General features: G+C 38.3%; 1 protein-coding gene across 1 annotated transcript in view; it reads right to left on the reverse strand.

Annotated features, from left to right (window-relative positions):
- The window catches only part of ACAD11 (acyl-CoA dehydrogenase family member 11), a 1,831,981-nt gene that overhangs the window by 1,560,505 nt on the left and 253,968 nt on the right, over positions 1-17,508 (reverse strand). Inside the window, exon 5 of the mRNA XM_044061525.1 lies at positions 14,338-14,502. Within this exon, the coding sequence (XP_043917460.1) occupies positions 14,338-14,502 (165 nt within the window). The remainder of the gene's footprint in view (positions 1-14,337; positions 14,503-17,508) is intronic.

Raw genomic sequence — 17,508 nt, forward strand, 5'->3', positions numbered from 1 at the left:
TTACCAGAGAGGAACCCTCCCACTTTAATTCTTCCCTCTGATCCTTCACATATCCTCCTAATTAACCTTATTATTGTATCAGGGGATGCAAATGTTTCCACTGCACTACTCAAAAAAAAAAATCTACCTTATTCTGTCACCAACAAAAAGAGGTATTTTCTTACATTCTGCTTCCCTCTGGATCATTATTGTCCTATTAATGTTATCAAATCTTTTCCTCCCCTCCATAAAACCAAACTGATCTATAGCCGTCAATTTTTGCAACATTTTTGGCATTCTTTTAGCCTGTATAGACATAAACACTTTATAATCATGGTTTAAAATTGAAATGGGTCCATGTGAAGCTGGATCTAATGAGTCTTTACCATCTTTAGGTATTACAGCCACCACAGCTTTATACTGTTAAACAAAGCCTTCCTGATCTTTTTCACTTTTTCCCCCCTTACTTCCACAGGAATACCATCTGTTTCTGGAGACTTTTCTGAAGATCAATTATATGTCACTGTTTTTATCTCATCTTCTCCTACCTTAACTGTTAATTGTTGAGCCTCATCTAGCTCTGACCTCAGCATACTTAAGTTGTCCATAAATATATCTCTTTTTTGACTTCCACGTTTCCGTTTTTTTTTTTTTGTTTTTTTACAAATTTTCATAAAATTTCAAAAAATATCTCTAACACTTATACGAGATCTCTGGTTATTTTTCTTTTATAGGTTCCCTACATTTGACAACAACCTGTTCTATTTTTTGTTGATCAAGTCGACGTGCTAAAAGGTTTTGTGCCCTGGAGTTATTATCAAAAAGAGTTATTGAACAGTAATCTTTCTAAATTTTTGCATATTATCCAGGTACTCCCTTATTTTCTCTTTAGTACTCTGCAGTTGTGCCACTTTTTGTTCTATCAGATTACCTTTACTCTGCAATACTTTTAACCACAGTCAGCCCCTCAAGTAATTCCTATAACTTCTTAACCATTCATCTTTTTCTTTCTAACCTATTTTAAAGTCCACTTTCATTTTATCCCACTCATTATAACTTTTGAAGAAATTTCTGTCTTGCCTAACAACTCTCACATAATTTCCATTATCCATTCCTTAAATTCCTCTCTTTTTAACATTACCTTAGCATTTATTAGTGCATAATTTGATAAAGTTATTAGTTGTGTGTTAAAGCTTTCAGTTAAACATGCATGTTCTTGTGAAAAATACTTTTTATCTGGTCTAGCCCAATTATTTTCCCCTGGGGAACAATGCATCAACTCTCTCTCTCAGAGTTCTTACTAACTGAATTCATGTCTTGCATACCAAATATTTTCACAAATTTCTTTGGAAATCTACCCTCTTTTGTTATTTTTTCCCTTTTACTCCCACTAGATACATCCTCAGTCTTGCAAATCAAGTTCCATTCTTCACCTATAAGTAACAGTCCCTGCTGAAAGCAATTATTTCTCTCCAAATTTTCTTAAGATCCATAATAGCAGTTTTTAGTGGGATACAAATACATGCCAGAGTAATTCTCCTCCCTTGCCAGTAGCCCCTTACTACCACAAATTTACCATTATTATTTTTTCATCTTCTGTCACTATTGTAGCTCTTCTAGCAATCAGTGGATGCACTCCCCTTTCATTTGTCACTGATATTCTGCTAAATATCTATCCTGAAATCCTTTCTTTATAAAATACACATGCTCATTCATTTCTAAATGTGTTGCCTGCAGCATTGTTATTTGCATTGTGCATTTCTTAATATAATTCAATACTCAACTTTTTGTGATACCTCTAAGACCATTTACAGTCCAAAATAATATGAATAGCATAGTCATTATAATAAGTTATTGTTCCCACCTATTATACATGACAGCAGTTTTGAATATGTATTTCCATCTTTTGTTACATGCTCACACTAATGTTTGGCAGATTTATCTTTTATACAGTTGTTTCTTGTCATTTCCACTGGAACATAAGTTACATTTTTTCCAGGCTTTGTTTTAATGAAAATCCAAAAAAAACTAAATTAATTTTCAGAACACCCCCATAACATATTAATTTAGTACAAACACACTAAACTGTGTACATCTTCAAAAATTAAGTTTAGCCCTCCAGATAGGAGCAACTGCCCTAAATCAACAGTTGCACCCACAGGCATTACCTAACCTAAATTTAAGCTTACCCATGCTACAACTCTTTTTACAGCCTATGCCCCCATTTATTCTCATTCCTGTTTTTTTTTTTTTCTTATCTCTATTCCCCTCCCAGATCTGAAAAACAGCTTATATGTTTTCAGAAAACATTAACTTTTAGACTTAAGAAAAGTGCACTGGCTATCTTTAAATAAAAATAAATTATATGCCATTCTAGTAATTGCACTGAAGTATTAAGGCTGCTTGGAGAAACTGCTGTCTATTATAAAATTCCAGTAATTTCAAACTATTTTTTACTGAACTGCTGACCTCTGTACCTTTAAAATTTTACTGTCCCTCAGTAAACAATGCTCAGAATTCTCAAAGTTAATTGCTAGCACCTGCAGACAGCTCATCTCCATGGCAACACAGGCAACAATGAGAGAGAGAAAAACATTTAAAACTCTGCAAATACATGAAGGAGCCTTTGTCGATTTCAGAGTAGAACAGAATGTACAACTGCCTTCAGCTGTAGACTTCCTGACTACAGAACATTTGAAAAAGAAAAAAAAAACAAGCTAATATCATTGTGTATGCAGGCCGCTTAGCACTTCTTATGGTATTTATCATTTTGTCTTATTTTTCAAGCTTACTTGCTTAATGATTTAGATTACGTCAAGGGCATTAACCTAGACATTCACCTATGGAAAAATAAGAGATTTCAACTCTACAAATAATATAAATCGGTGCACTTTTTAACCCACCCCCAGCCCAGGATTACAACATATTAAAATAAACTTGCTTTTGAACAGCCTTTTCTTTTTACACTGTAAAGCCTTTATTTCTTAAACTAAGTACTTGTTTACTTTAACATCTTTATCATATGCAGCAATCACTCATGCTCACCTCTACATTTAAGAATACCCCTGACCATATACTACACAAAACTGCTTTACTATACAACATGCAGTTTATACCATGAAATGTTTATACCACTAAGAACAAAAAGTGTTCTAGTTACAATTACTTTTTCCTTTTTAGTGTCCTTCTAAACATAATGACAAAGTGGGGTATATGCTGTACAGTTCACCCATAAGTTTAACAAATTCAACAAAAATCCAGTCTTTCTCAGCCACTTTTTCTTGGAAAGCCATATTTCACAAATATAACTGATGTTTTATTATTGCACAATTATTCATTAATTTCAGTATTGATGGTTTTCTTCATGTTCATCTCCATTTCCCAAAATAAGACTCTGGTTCAAGTCCAAGGTACTTCCAATTCTTCTAATCAACTCCAGTGTTTTTTCTGTCTCTCAAACATTTTCCTTTGGAACACAGGAAAATGTTTCACTGGAAAGTCTCTCTCTCTGACCTTTATTGTCAGAAGACTGAGAAATAGAGTCCCCTCTATTTGATGGTTCACTTTTTGTTGGATAAAAAAAAGTTATGTTCTTAACATTCCATCTGTGTTGTCCAACTTCATTCCATTAACCTTGGCACAAGGTTCCAATGCTCACAACTGACTGGCCTCCTCCTTATAGCTCAAGACTCCAAACTTGAGCTCCTACTACCTATCCATAATGTCCTGTCCCCCACATTACCTCACATTGAGATTGCCAACAAGAACACAGTGTTCCTAAAAAAAACATTAACTATAATGCAAAGATAAGGAAATTAAAATATAAACAGATCTCCCAATAACAGAACATCAGGAACTCAACCAAAGGAATAGAATTCCTGGAAATTTCTACTAGGCTTCCCAAATAAACTCTGAATGGAGGAAGGGGAGAGGGAAGGTTAAAGAAATGAAGATGGACAACACAGATGGAACGTTATGGTAAGAACATAACTTCTTTATCTAATGTTGTCCACTTCATTCCATTAACCTGAGGGAAAGAGTCCCCAGCTACCATAATCCAGGGTGGCCATTAAGGAAGAATATTCTGGAGTACAGCAGAACCAAAAGCACTTCTACTCCTGCATACAAAGTCCAATTTGTAATGAGTGACAAAGGTATGTGGGTTTGACCAAGTGGCAGCAACACAAATGTCCTCGACAAAACCTCTGGACCAAAAGGCTTGAGATGTGGCCATGGACCTTGTAGAATGTGCCCTTACCAGCTCTGGTAAGGGAATACCTTTAGAAGAGTAAATAAGCATAATACAATCTTTCAACTATCTGGCTAAGAAAACTTTGGTCACTGCCTTAACTTTTTCAGTGTTCAAAAAAGAAACAACTGATCACACTTCTTGAAGGATTTAGTTCTACGGATGTAAAAACAAAGTTGTCTATGCACATCAAGCACGTATAAAGTGTACTCTCCGTTGTTCTGATATTGAGGAAAGAAAATTGGAAGATGAATTTATTAGTTGTTTGTCTTTCACCATCTTGGGAAAAAAGGATTCATATGTAGGGTAACTCTGTCTCTATAAAAAAGTACAGAAATTTTGCAGAAAGAGCCTGCAGCTTAGGCACTCTCCTAGCCAAGGTAATTGCTACTAGGAAAAGAGTTTTCCAGGAAAGGAATTTGAGATCTACAGTAGCCGAAGGTTCAAACAGGGGATAGACCAAGGCTTGTAAGATCTCAAGGAGGTGTACTGGTGTAGGGTCCTTGACTGGAGCCAGTAGCAGAAAGGTGCCCCTAAGAAAAGCCTTATATAACTTTAGAAGAGCCTAAAGACACAGAGTCAAAACCAGAGTGGAAGTCAGAAATGGCAGCAAGCTGTACCTTGACTGTAGAATGAATAGCAGTTTCCTTGAACAGGGAAGCCAAAAAGTCTGGAACTACTGAAACTGGTGCTGTAAAAGGATCTATCCGATTCTGTTCTGCCCAAAGGGAGAATCTTTACCACTTACTTTTGTAAATTTTGTGAGTGGAAGCCCTACATGATGAAACCAAAATTTCTCAGACTGGAGAAGACAGCCTGGGAGATCTAGCCATTATCAGAAGTGGAGAAACCATGCGCTTAATTTCAGGGCCTGAATTTTGGGATGCGGATGCCCCAACGGATGACACAATAGATCTGGACTTGGATCCACCTTCATCGGAGGGCAAACCAGATGAAATAAAAAAAATAAAAAAAAAAAGGTGAACCAGGTTTGTCGAGGCCAAAAGGGAGTAATGAGGATCACTTTGCTTCGCAACTTGAGAGCTTTCTGCAAGAACATGGGGATCAAGGAAGAGAGGGAAAGGTGTACAGTAGACCAGAGGGCCAAGCATGAACCAGAGCATCCCTGGAGGACTGTCCCTGAGGAGGGATCAAGACAAAATACTTGCTGCATTTGTTGTTGAGAGGAGGGAAGCAAAAAGGTGGCAGCAAGGATAACCCCATTTCAGGAATATTGCATCTGCAGTGGACTGGTTCAGGGACCACTCATGGGGAATCAGCAGCATTCTGCCGAGTCTGTCTGCTAGGATGTTGGATTCCCCCAGAATGTGCATTGTTATCAGTAAGCAGTTGGAAGAAATGGCCCACTGCCAAACCCTCATTGCTTCTCAACAAAGGGAGTAAGATCTAGCTCCTCCCTATTTGTTAGGTACCAAACCACAGACATATAGTCTGTTTGGAAAGCAACAGACCCCTGAGGAAGAAAACCATCTTAGTTCTTGCAACACTAGAAGAACCGCTCTCATCTCAAGAATACTGATATGCAACTTGGTCTCCTGAGGCATCCACGTGCCTTAGACTGTCCAACCCAGACAATGCCGTCCACACACACAAACTGGGAGACATCCATGGTCAATGTGGTGGTTGGGGAGGGGAGAATGAAAGGTAATCACTGAGTAATCTCTGAGGACTGAAGCCACCAAAGAAGAGAATCAGAATCCCTGCACACACATGATAGCTTGATGGGAAAGTTCAAGGGATTTCTGAATAGAAACCACTGTACTGCTAGAGTCCACTGAAGAATGCACATGTGAAAGCATGCCATTGGGAGAAGAATTATGGTTTATGAGGATTTTGGAACAGTCAAGATCTAGCTGATATGGGATCTCAGACTGAGCACCCTGTCCAATGCAAGATAAACGTGAGCCACCATTGTGTCTAGATGTACCCCTATAAAGTATATTGTTTGAATTGGATCCAAATGAGACTTCTGTCGGTTTATAGTTATGCCCAGAGTAGAAGGTTGGTTGAGAAAGTAATCCCTGGCCTGAAGGTGTAAAAGCCTGGTTGGAGTGGTGAAGAGCCAGTCATCCAGATATGGAAACATCTGATTGCCTTGCAGTCAGAGATGAGCTGCAACTACAGTTAGACATTTGGTGAACACCTTGGGGGCTATGATGAGGCCAAATAGAAGCACCTGAAACTGGTAGTGACTGGCTCCAAGCCTGAAAGGACCTGAAGTGCCTGTCCATTCTGATATGATAGTACGCATCCTTGAGGTCTACAGAGCACATCCAACTGCCCACCTTCAGGAGAGGTAAGATGGATTAAATGGTGACCATCCTGAACTTTGTGTATCTCACTGACTTGTTCAGGTAGGTGAGATCCAAGATAGGCCACAGGTTCCCTGTCTTTTTGGGAACTGAAAAGAATCTGGCGTAAACACCCAATCCGACTTGATTGGGAGGAACTTCTTGGATGACTCTTTTTTGCAGTAACTTTCTTATTTCTTGGCTAAAGTCCTCCCTCTGACTGGGTGGAACATCGGGGAGGTGACATTTATGTTTGGAATGTTGGAAAAGGGAATGGAGCATCCTCTGGATACAATCCTTAGCACCCATTTGTCATGTGTGATGGCCTCCCAAGCTTCTGGGTGTAAGGAAATATGTTGCCCAACTGCTTGCAGAGGACAACAGTCAGGTAACTGTTCAGGATCACTGGAAAGGCTTGTCCAGGGCAGGTTCCCATGACCCTTGATTTTGTCAACACCCTTGGCCACATAGGTGGTGTCTACTGTTCTTATGATATCCCCCTGTGCCTCAGGGGGAAAGGTTTCCCTAAGTGTCCTGGAACGGACCCTGTGACTTCCAAAACCATGTTTTCTTACTACCACACTGGTTCCTAGAGAAGGTCAATTGTGGCATACAGAAACAGATCATGATGGCAGACAGGGTCTTACCATCTTTCGCTCTCTGGGTCAAGGTGTCATGCACCATGGAATCAAACAAGGTGGAGCCATCAAATGAGGCATTAATGAAGGACTGCTTGAAAGGCTCCACAAAATCGCACAGCCTCATCCAAGTATGGCACCTCGGAAACGGCTGCCCTTGAGGTACCCACCACAGGGAGAGAGATGAGCCTCGTGGACATATTAGCTAAGGAATGTAGGGTGGCCAACTTAGAGGAAACAGATGCTTGCTCCTCATTAGGTACGGACCCTAGGACCGAGCTAGAAAGTTCCTTGCCCAAGTCCCTTTGTAGCTGGGTAAAATGAGACAAGCAGTTCAATGCCCAAAGAGCAAAGGTCCAGAGCCCAGGATCCTCTATTTAGGGGTGGAAAGAGGAGCTTTCCTGAGCAAGCTCCTTCTTGGTGGCTGCCTGCACAACCAAGGCATCTACCGGAATTTCTTTGGTCGATAATTATTTGTCAGCTGGGGAGCTTAAAATTTTATCTGCATGTTTGGGGATAGTATCTACTGTATCCAGTTCATTCCAAGCCCTCAATGACACCAGCTTGATCAGCAGGTCAGTCGGGGGGGGGGGGGACCCAGGTAGTAGATGGGCTTGCCCTGAAAGCCTCCCACAAGATCAACTCCTCCGGGGAAGGGGTTTGTGAGAACCATTCATCCATCTGGTGAAGAATTTCAAGGATATCTCCGAAGGAGGCCTTGTCGGTTAGAGATTCACCTTCCTCAAAATCAGTATCTGTGGCAAGGGATTCCGTAGTGGAATCCACATACCTCCTTTTGCCCTGTATGTTTCGAGGGGCCTCCTCATTCTATCTTGTTCTGTGCCTTCTTTCAATATACAGAAAGAAATCATTTCATGTTTTCTTTCCTTTTTAACCTTTATACCAACATTTTGTTTTTCTAGTTCTTCAGTTCTTCCTTATTCAAAACCTATTTTGCTCCCCAAATTCTTTTTGCCAAAATCATCACATTTATTTTATATATTTAGACTTGTGCAACCAGCTGTTTCCTGCCTTCTTTTTTCTATCTTCATTAAGGAATTTCTAGCTTTTTCCACATCATTATTTAGTATAGCTGCAACCTGCTTTTCAATTTTCATCTTTTCCTCTGTTAATTGAATCATATCTTTAAAGTTTGTATCTACATTACAAACAGCTTCCATATCTGACTGCGGAAAAAAGAATGCTTCTTTCAAATTCACACTAGTCTGTCTTTAGTCAGTTCTGGTGGCACAAAGAATGAAGCTGTAACTATGGCCCAGGAGACCCAAGTTTGAGTAGCAACTCAGGTGGTAATGGAGTTGCCAAAGGAAGATATGTATGCCCATCCTGGGAGGGGGTGAGGTGTAGCAGGCCACAGATAATGCAACCCATTGGAGGAGGAACAAGGATGCAAACAGTAGCTGAGGTGGTAGGGGGTCAGCTCCCCAAACTACTTGTAGTAGCTTTCATAGTATTTGTTCTGAAGTGTGCACTTGCGTCAGAAGGGCATTATGGGTTTCCACGGTGATACAAGTCACTGGTTTCCTAACCCAGGGTGGTTTTAGTGCCATTATAAATGTCTTCATATCTTGGACATTGACAAGGGAGCAGGTTAACCATCAAAGCTGTCTGAAAGATAGGCTCTATAGAGTGACACTGGTCCTGTAGGGAGAGAGTCTTGATTGTCAGACAAAATGAACTTACAAAGAAATATAGCTGTTTTATGCATACACATATTCAAGGCTACTGATTTACATTTTTTTGCAGGAACAAAACAGGTAAATCTCGATATTTTACATTTAAAAATCACAGGTATAATTCCTGGATTTCATCTCATGGAAATGGAATTTCAGTTTCTGGAAAACCAAAACTCTGTGTCCTTGTATTTGTTTTCCAGAAAATAATACTACATTCATATCTAAAGCCTTCTGCAGCATAAGCCAACATACAGCTTCAGTCAATACCCACAGAGCTTCAGCTACTACAGCAGTGATCTAATGACGAACACAGTGCAGTTTTATAAGTAAACTTACCATAATAGCAGATGGTCAAATAGATCACTGGTGCAGTAGCCGCTTCCACCCTCCACACCCTTTATTTTTGTATGATTTTGTTTGCCTTGCTGAGGACATTGAATTCTTTATATCTAGCATTGACCTATTTCAGGGCACTAACCTCCCTTATTTAGTTTGCATGCAAGCTCTGAAGGACTTTGCACACAGACAGTTGTTTTTCTTCCTGCTATGCTCAAGTTTCTAATAGTCTAGTCATGTCAAAGATGCCCTTAAGCTTTGGAAGCTGGACAGTCTTTATATTGAATTGGCTATCAGAACAATCCCTCAGAACAGACGAGTGTCGCAGCTCTACACATGTAATATTTTAAAGAAGAAAAGAAAAATGTTGCCAGCAAAGTATGTCTAACAATTACTCTAGAAAGTCTCGTTTAAACTGAACCTTATTTAAATATAAAACTACAGACATATACACTACTGGACCCACTACTCACCCCACAATCTAATTCTCTCTCCTCCAATATGCTTTCTGCAAAAATAAAAAAACTATTAGGAAACTGATCTCTTCCAAACTGTGTATAATAAGCATAACAAGTTATTTTGCCTAACCCACTCCCACTTGCCCTTATTCTCACGCAATTTGAGAGACCTGCTTTTTGCAAAAACAGCTGTACTGTACTTATCTGGAAGCTGCAGCAACTGATTGTTTCTGGTTGCGTCCCTGATCCACATCGTGATTCAACCCGCTATGCTCGGGCTCACTCCTCACCTCTACCTACCCCAAATCCCACTCACCCTCACTACACATAAACTTATACATCTTAACTACAGCCCTTTTTCCCAACCAACCAATCACTACTACATAACATGATCTTTCCCACTGACCCTCCCTTTGAAACCACTTTCAAAACTAACAATCACTACCTGTTTCACTCAGCCACCTAGCTCAACATAACTAACAACTATCCAACTACATCCTTGTTAAAGATGTTGCCTCTACATATTTCTCTTCATATCTTACTTACAATAGGATATCATACCACTTCCTATGACATGCACATAATTTTAAGCACAAGTTCCTCCACCTATCCCCACTTCATCCCACCACATACAACCCACATAAACATTACCATAGCACCACAACTCTTTAATACCTCTAGGACAGAACTGTTTAAATATAAATATGCACAGCCATGTCACTCTCAACATTAAATCTATAAGGACACAAAACACACACAAAACTCTTACACATATTACTACATAGAACACCAGAATAAAAACTAAGTGGTGACATCTACCCTAACCCAGGCCACAATCCATTACATCAAAGACCTCAAACCTCACACACTACCAAATTCAACATCACCACTAACCTACCATGAAACAGCTCAGGCATACTACTCATCAACATGAATCTGAGAAGTCTCTTAAACAAACTACACAAATACCATGCATCCCTTTCCCTCTACTCTCCTGATATAGGACTACTGATAGAAACCTAGCTAAAATCCTACACAAATGACAATGAAATACTGACCCCAGGCTATAAAATCCATAGGCTTGATAGACTGCACAAACATGGTGGAGGAATAGCCACAGTATACAAAAATACACTAAAAATAATATGCTTAGACTTTAAACTATGAGGCCTCAACAACACTGAAATACTGATATCCAATCTCGAAATTAACCACAATAAACATATCATAATAGCCATCTGCAGCCCCCCAGCAATGACCTAGTCATTACTGAAAACCTTCTCCATTGGTCATCTTCTACATTCAACCAGGAGACCATAATAATAATAGGAGACTTCAACATGGACTGGCTCACCACCACTTCTGACAACCCTTCTAACTTTGTAAACCTCCACGGCTTTACTCAAACTATTCAAGCACCAACCAGGATAGATAAGCACAACAAAAGGCAGTCCATACTTGACTGGACCCTAACTAATAAGCCCTCACTGATCTAAGACTCTAGCTGCCTCCCAGACAGCCTTGGTGATCCTCTTCCCACCTATCTATTCAGATAACAACTAAACCTCAAATAAAATCACATATACAAACAGATTCAAAACCAAAAAAAGTTTCACCTGATAACCCTGTGTGCAAAAATGGGAAAAAGGGGTTGAGGATGGATGGCTGGATGGATCGTTAAATTACTACTACAACAGTGTAACTGGTCTCCACTAAAAATCCTACATCTACAGTTAGACTCTACCGTCTAATACTTTAATGAAAAATCCCTTGGTACCCTAAACTATTTAGCACCGTTCAGAAAAATCTGGGTTAAACCAAAATACGTATTATGGCTAACAAAGGACACCAAACAGCTACTAAAACAGAGAGATAAAGCCTGGTCACAGTATCAGAGCAATAAAAGCCAAACTACTTTTGTAAATTACCAGCAAGAAATAAATAAATCCAAAAACCATAAAAATCCACAAAAATTCTGAGTTTCTATCAAACAATTATTGCAACCAGGCTAATCTAAAACTCCTACCCATTCCACAGAAAGCACAGCAACTCCATTTAACTCTTACTTTATCAACTCCATGTTATCCCTTGTAAAAAATTACAACAGTATGCCCCACTCCACTGCTGTAAGAACAGATACAACTCCCAACTGTTTCACCTTTCAGCCTATTCAAACAAGCACCATAAAAAAAGTTATTAAACAAAATGAAGCTCACATCCCTCACACCAGACCAACTCCCTACTGAATATATTAAGCTAGCAGCAGGCACAATATTCTACCCCCATCGCTCTCTTACTCAACTGATCCATTAATGAATATATCCCTAAAATCTGGAAACCTTCCTGTCACCCCTCTGTACAAACATGGCACCTCAACAGAACTTTCAAACTATAGACCTGTTGCCATTTTATCACCACTTTCCAAAATCCTAGAAAAAATGTATACATTTTCAACGTATGGACTATGTTCTGCATAACAACCTACTAACCAACTCTCAACATGGATTGCATCCTGGACACACCTCAAACACCCCATTAAATCTCACTAATACAATAAACCAACTCAAAAAACAACAGACAGCTTATTTCCTCTATCTTCTTTGACATGTCTAAAGCTTTTGATACCATTTCCCACCAAATTCTACTCAAAGAGTTCACATCCCTTAATCTAACTCAGCTATATCATGGTTTCACAACTACCCATCGGACTGTCAACAAGCTGTTACGTGGCAAAATGACCTCTCCCCTCTGTTACCCGTCACTGTTGGAGACCCACAAGGCTGAATACCAGGACTACTACTCTTCACTATTATTTACTAATAAACTCTACACCACCACTAGCCTTGCCACCATAGCTCAATATACTGATGATTCTTCTCTCATCTATACTGCACCCTCAATCTCACAACTCCAAGATATAACCCAAAAATCCTTCACAACTATAGAATCCTGCCTCTCTGATATCAATTAATTCTCAATCCAAACAAAACCAAATTAATAATCTTCTCCAACAAAGCAACTGACCACATTCTCCTTTTTCTCATCTACTCCTCCAATAATATCAAAACTGAACCAGTCTCACACACCAAACTACTAGGAGTCACTATCGACAACAGACTAAGATCTGACAAACATCTAACACATACCATACAAAAAGCCCACATAAAACTAAGCACAGTCTACAGAATGAAGCCATTCCAAACACCAACAGACAATGCACTGCAAGGATCCACCTGCTACCACTTTACTGTACCATCCCCTATTCTCACTAACCTGAAAAACAGACCTATCTAAACTAGAGAGCTGTTACAACAAAATAGCCAGATTCGCCACAGACTCCACTTATAGATCCCACCACTGTGCTGCTCTCCATCAACTAAAATGGCTAGAACTACCCAATCTACTATTATTCAGACAGCTGTCCATACCATCATATGCCAACCCAATAAATATCCAGCTCTACAAAATTTTGTACAAACTCACTCCAATAACAGAACCCTTAGATCAACTAAAAAAAATTACTGTTAAAAGTTTCTAAATCAAATAATAGCTTTGATGACTCTCTGTACTCTACCCAAATATCCAAAATATGAAATACCAGCCCTCTAAAGATCTTAAATACCACAAACTCATCCAAGTTTAAACATCTCATTAAAGAACATCTATCAAAAACTGGCTCTGCCCTTGTATTGCACCAGGCTGACCATACCATAACCTCTGTCCCATACCCTTCATCTTCCACCTTACTATTCTCTCTCTGACAATGTACAACTCCACTCATACCACACCCTTGGTCCCAACTATGGTGCACCTCTACTTATGCATACTTCTATGTATAACAAATAGATAACTCTTCCATTATATTAAGTGGTACAAAAATTGTATTACTCACGATTTGTACTTTGGTATACTTATACGTCTGGGCTACATTATTACTAGCCCACACATACTCTGTTGTTTTCCTTATTATTCTGTGTACTAACTAAATGAATGATATGTTACTCAGTGTTATGCTTTTTCTGCAAATTGTAATCATTGCCAGTTGGTTTACTATACTTGGAGCTTTTCTCCCTGGGCCTCCTCTGAAAATCGGCTACTAGTCCAGTCGGACATCCCCAGTAAACAAATATCAAATAAATAAAATAAAAACAAATAAAATATATCTAATATAAAAATCTGGTCAGCCGTGATGAAAGTGAATGTCATCTGTCCCCTCAGAATACCTAGAATTTAGCATAAAAAGTGGAAAGGATTTTATATTTCTAGTCCTACATGCTATATTTGCAGCATTATCCCACCATGTACCTGGAATTGGATTTTTGTAATCCTAGAAATATAGTCAAGATGTGTGTGTAAATAGGTCAATCTTCCAATAATGCATTTCTGCACATCTTCATGTAGTAATCCACACAAAGATAAAAATAACGTGATGTAACCACTTCTTTCGCAAGAATGATGTGTTGCCCTACAACAAGCTATATGTTATTTTCCAGCACAATCACAAAAGCTGGTGCTCCTGAACTTAGATCAGCAAACATTAACATTCTTATTCTGTAGTCTTTTACATGGCTCAGTGACTTATTCACATCACATTTTCATTTTCCTGCCTCCATTAGCTAGTGCTGAAACTTAGGAAAATAAATGCAGTGGAAAATCATTTGCAATTACCTCTGTTGGATGGAAAATAATGTTATCAATGCGGAAATCTCCATGCACCAAAGTGGCTTCTTTATCATCCGTTGGCAAATTATTCATTAACCAGTTTGACAGCTGATTCATAGCAGGTAGGTCTGTTTGAGCAGCACTGTTGTACTGTTTTGTCCAGGTTATTACCTACAAAAAGAAATGCAAACTAAATGATTCATAAAAGATGTGAAGTTCATTTTCTATAAGACAGTACAATATTAATAGTTTAGGAAATAAATAAATATGGCTAAAGCAAGTGCTTGATACAGGCAACAAACTTGAAGTAATAAGTCATGTGAACAAAATTGATCCCTATCATAATTTCAGTTCTCAGAACCACAAGTACCTGAAATTGCAAATTAATTTTTTTTTTTTGCAGGGGGTGGCACTCTGTCCACCATGACACTCCCATCATTCTACAAATTTGCAATTGTCAGCTAATCTACAAAGCAGGATTAAATATTTCAAAGTGTTACCGTACCTCATTTAACTTCTCTTATGAAATGGACAACATTGTGATATCATCAAGGGATTTGAACACAAATGCTCCTGCAAACTCTGCAACTATTTGCATGTTTTTATTTTTGTTTTTAAACACCTTTTCAAGTTATTACTTAAGATATAGGCACACATAAATTAACAGAAAAGAAAACAAACCATATTAGCATTTTTCATGCATTATACATATGCCTTTTTAACATTTACTCCAGTATAGCACAAATTGTTCAAGTCCTGCCTTCACTTAAACCTCACTCCTCTTCCAGAATACTGTTCTGCATGTAATGTCCCCACAAATTCCACTTATTTTTATGTAATTTGCTCCTTCCCTTTTCTAAGGATCCCTTCAGTTCATCCATCCCCTTTATATTATTCAGTACTTCAATTACATCTGGTTTAAATTTAGATTTCCATTTTCCAGTAATGCTTTCTTAGGCAGCCAATAGCATTAAACTTAGGAAAGCCCTACTATGTCTAGGAAATTCAGATTCTGTGTCCCAGCTAAAGAATCATTTTCTCAGTTATAACCATTTGCTCCCTCAACATTTCTGACAACAGTACTCTGCAAGGAATTTTTAAAATCTGCCAGTTTGGTTACATTCCCAAAAAAACGTGCCCAGTTACCTTTCTCTTTTCCATCACACCTCCATCATTTGCTATCTACCTGAAGAAAAATACTCTGAAGCCTTCTGGGTTATAAAAATATTTATGCAAACAATTCCTGAAAGTTCCATTTCCTCGTTTTTTTTATCGCTGTTGCAACATTCACTACTTCAAGTACAGACAGTTTAGACTTGATTTCCATTTTCTAGTAATTGTTTTTTTTTTGGGAGCCACCAGAGTTAAATTTAACAAGGCCTTACTATGTCTAGGCAATTCATATCTAGTATCCCAGTTAAAAAAAAAAAATAATTTCCTTAGCTATGTCTGTTTTCTCACCCAAAATTTCTGACAAAGTACTATGTAGAGAATTTTTAAAGTCTGACAACTCACTACACTCCTAAAACATATGTTCCCAGTTACCTCTTTCTTCCCCATCATACCTCCAAAATGTGCCATCTACATGAGGAAAAACTTGTTGGAGTCTGTGGTATAAAAGTATGTATGCAAACACTTCTTTCTGCTTCATATTTGGGAGACATACATACGTCTTCCCATTGTTTTCTTACCAATCTTTTCTAACCTCCTCTGATTGATTCCATTAGTTATCGTATTTTATATGGCCTAATAATTACCACTTTTTTTAACAACAGGTTCCGTTTTAGGTTCAGTTAAAAAAACTCTTAACAGAGCAGGTCTTTCACTCAGGATTCCCCTATCCCTTTCCCTTTGTATATACTCTGATATCAATCCCTGATAAGGAAGGTAATCTCTAGTCTGCAGTCTGGTCTCATCCCATTCTATTACTTTTCCTTCTTTAGTTATTTGCTCCCAATACCTTGGTTCCACTGCCAGTTTTCTGCAGTAAATTCCAGGCCTCTTTTGCTGATTCTCTGTACCCAGATTGCAGGCATCTCTATGGCAAAATCTCCTTTCTCCATTATTGTTTTGGCTTAGTTCTTAGAATACTTTCTGCTACTTTATGAATCTAGTATCCTGAATGGCTGTTATTCTCCTTAAGAATCTGTATCCCACTCTCTCTGCATCTTGAATTTTTCCCATTTTATCATCATCCTTTTCCACTTTGAATTATAGTTTTCAGCTTGTGTTATGTGTATGAGCCTTAACCATGTGGGTCTAAAATGTCCCTTCAAATCATGTAATCCTAAACTATCTTGTTATACTGGAAAATCATTCAACTGTTTATTAATTACTGCCCATGTCCTATATAGCAACAACCTGACTAGTCTGCTGGTAACCAGGGATATGTTTGATCTCCACAAATATAACAACATTCATGCAATGCCCAAGCCTTCCCGCCCCATCATAAATGTTCTATGAAAAATTACAAATACCGTTTCTTTCAAAAAAGGTATACCATTTTTACGATAGCAGTCACTGACAACTCAACTGGAACTGCTGAAAATGACATACAGATATGCTCTGCTTTTCAATTTTAGTAAGAAAAATAGTAGGAAATGCTGTATAAAGGTCTGTATCATTTGTTAGTATGGGAACGAGTGGAATACCCCCATCATGTGCAGTAGGTATATGTGCACAAACCCAACAGTTACTAACATTAACAGTACTGGCATGTGTGTATAGGGCAGCAAAAAAGTATTACATTTGGATCCCAATCAGTTGTTCTGTATGTAATGCTGACCCTGTGTCTGTCCCTAGTTCTAGCGATACACTTATGTCTAATAAAAAATATTCTGTTCTTACAGTTCTGATGTCTGTAGGTGATGTTGCACTTACAGTTCCAGATGAAAAAAGTACAGAATAAAATAATGATGAATAATACAATAGCTGTTGTGATAATCAGTTCATATGAAAATCAAGCACGTTGGGCTGGAGACATTTTTGAAAAAAACTATAAACATGGATGCTGAAGTGCTTGGTTATAATTCATATTTAGTCAATTTCCAAATAAACTCTACCCAAAAGTACTGGTTGTATACGGTTCCACTATTCAAAAAACATGATGAATCCTCAATGTTTGTTTCAGAAGCAAGAAAAATAATGTCAATGAAGAAGTTTGATCTCCAATGAAGA

This window comes from Protopterus annectens, chromosome 2.part0 (assembly GCF_019279795.1).
Source record: "Protopterus annectens isolate FY-2018-M chromosome 2.part0, PAN1.0, whole genome shotgun sequence".
In the NCBI taxonomy this organism is placed as follows: Eukaryota; Metazoa; Chordata; order Ceratodontiformes; family Protopteridae; genus Protopterus; species Protopterus annectens.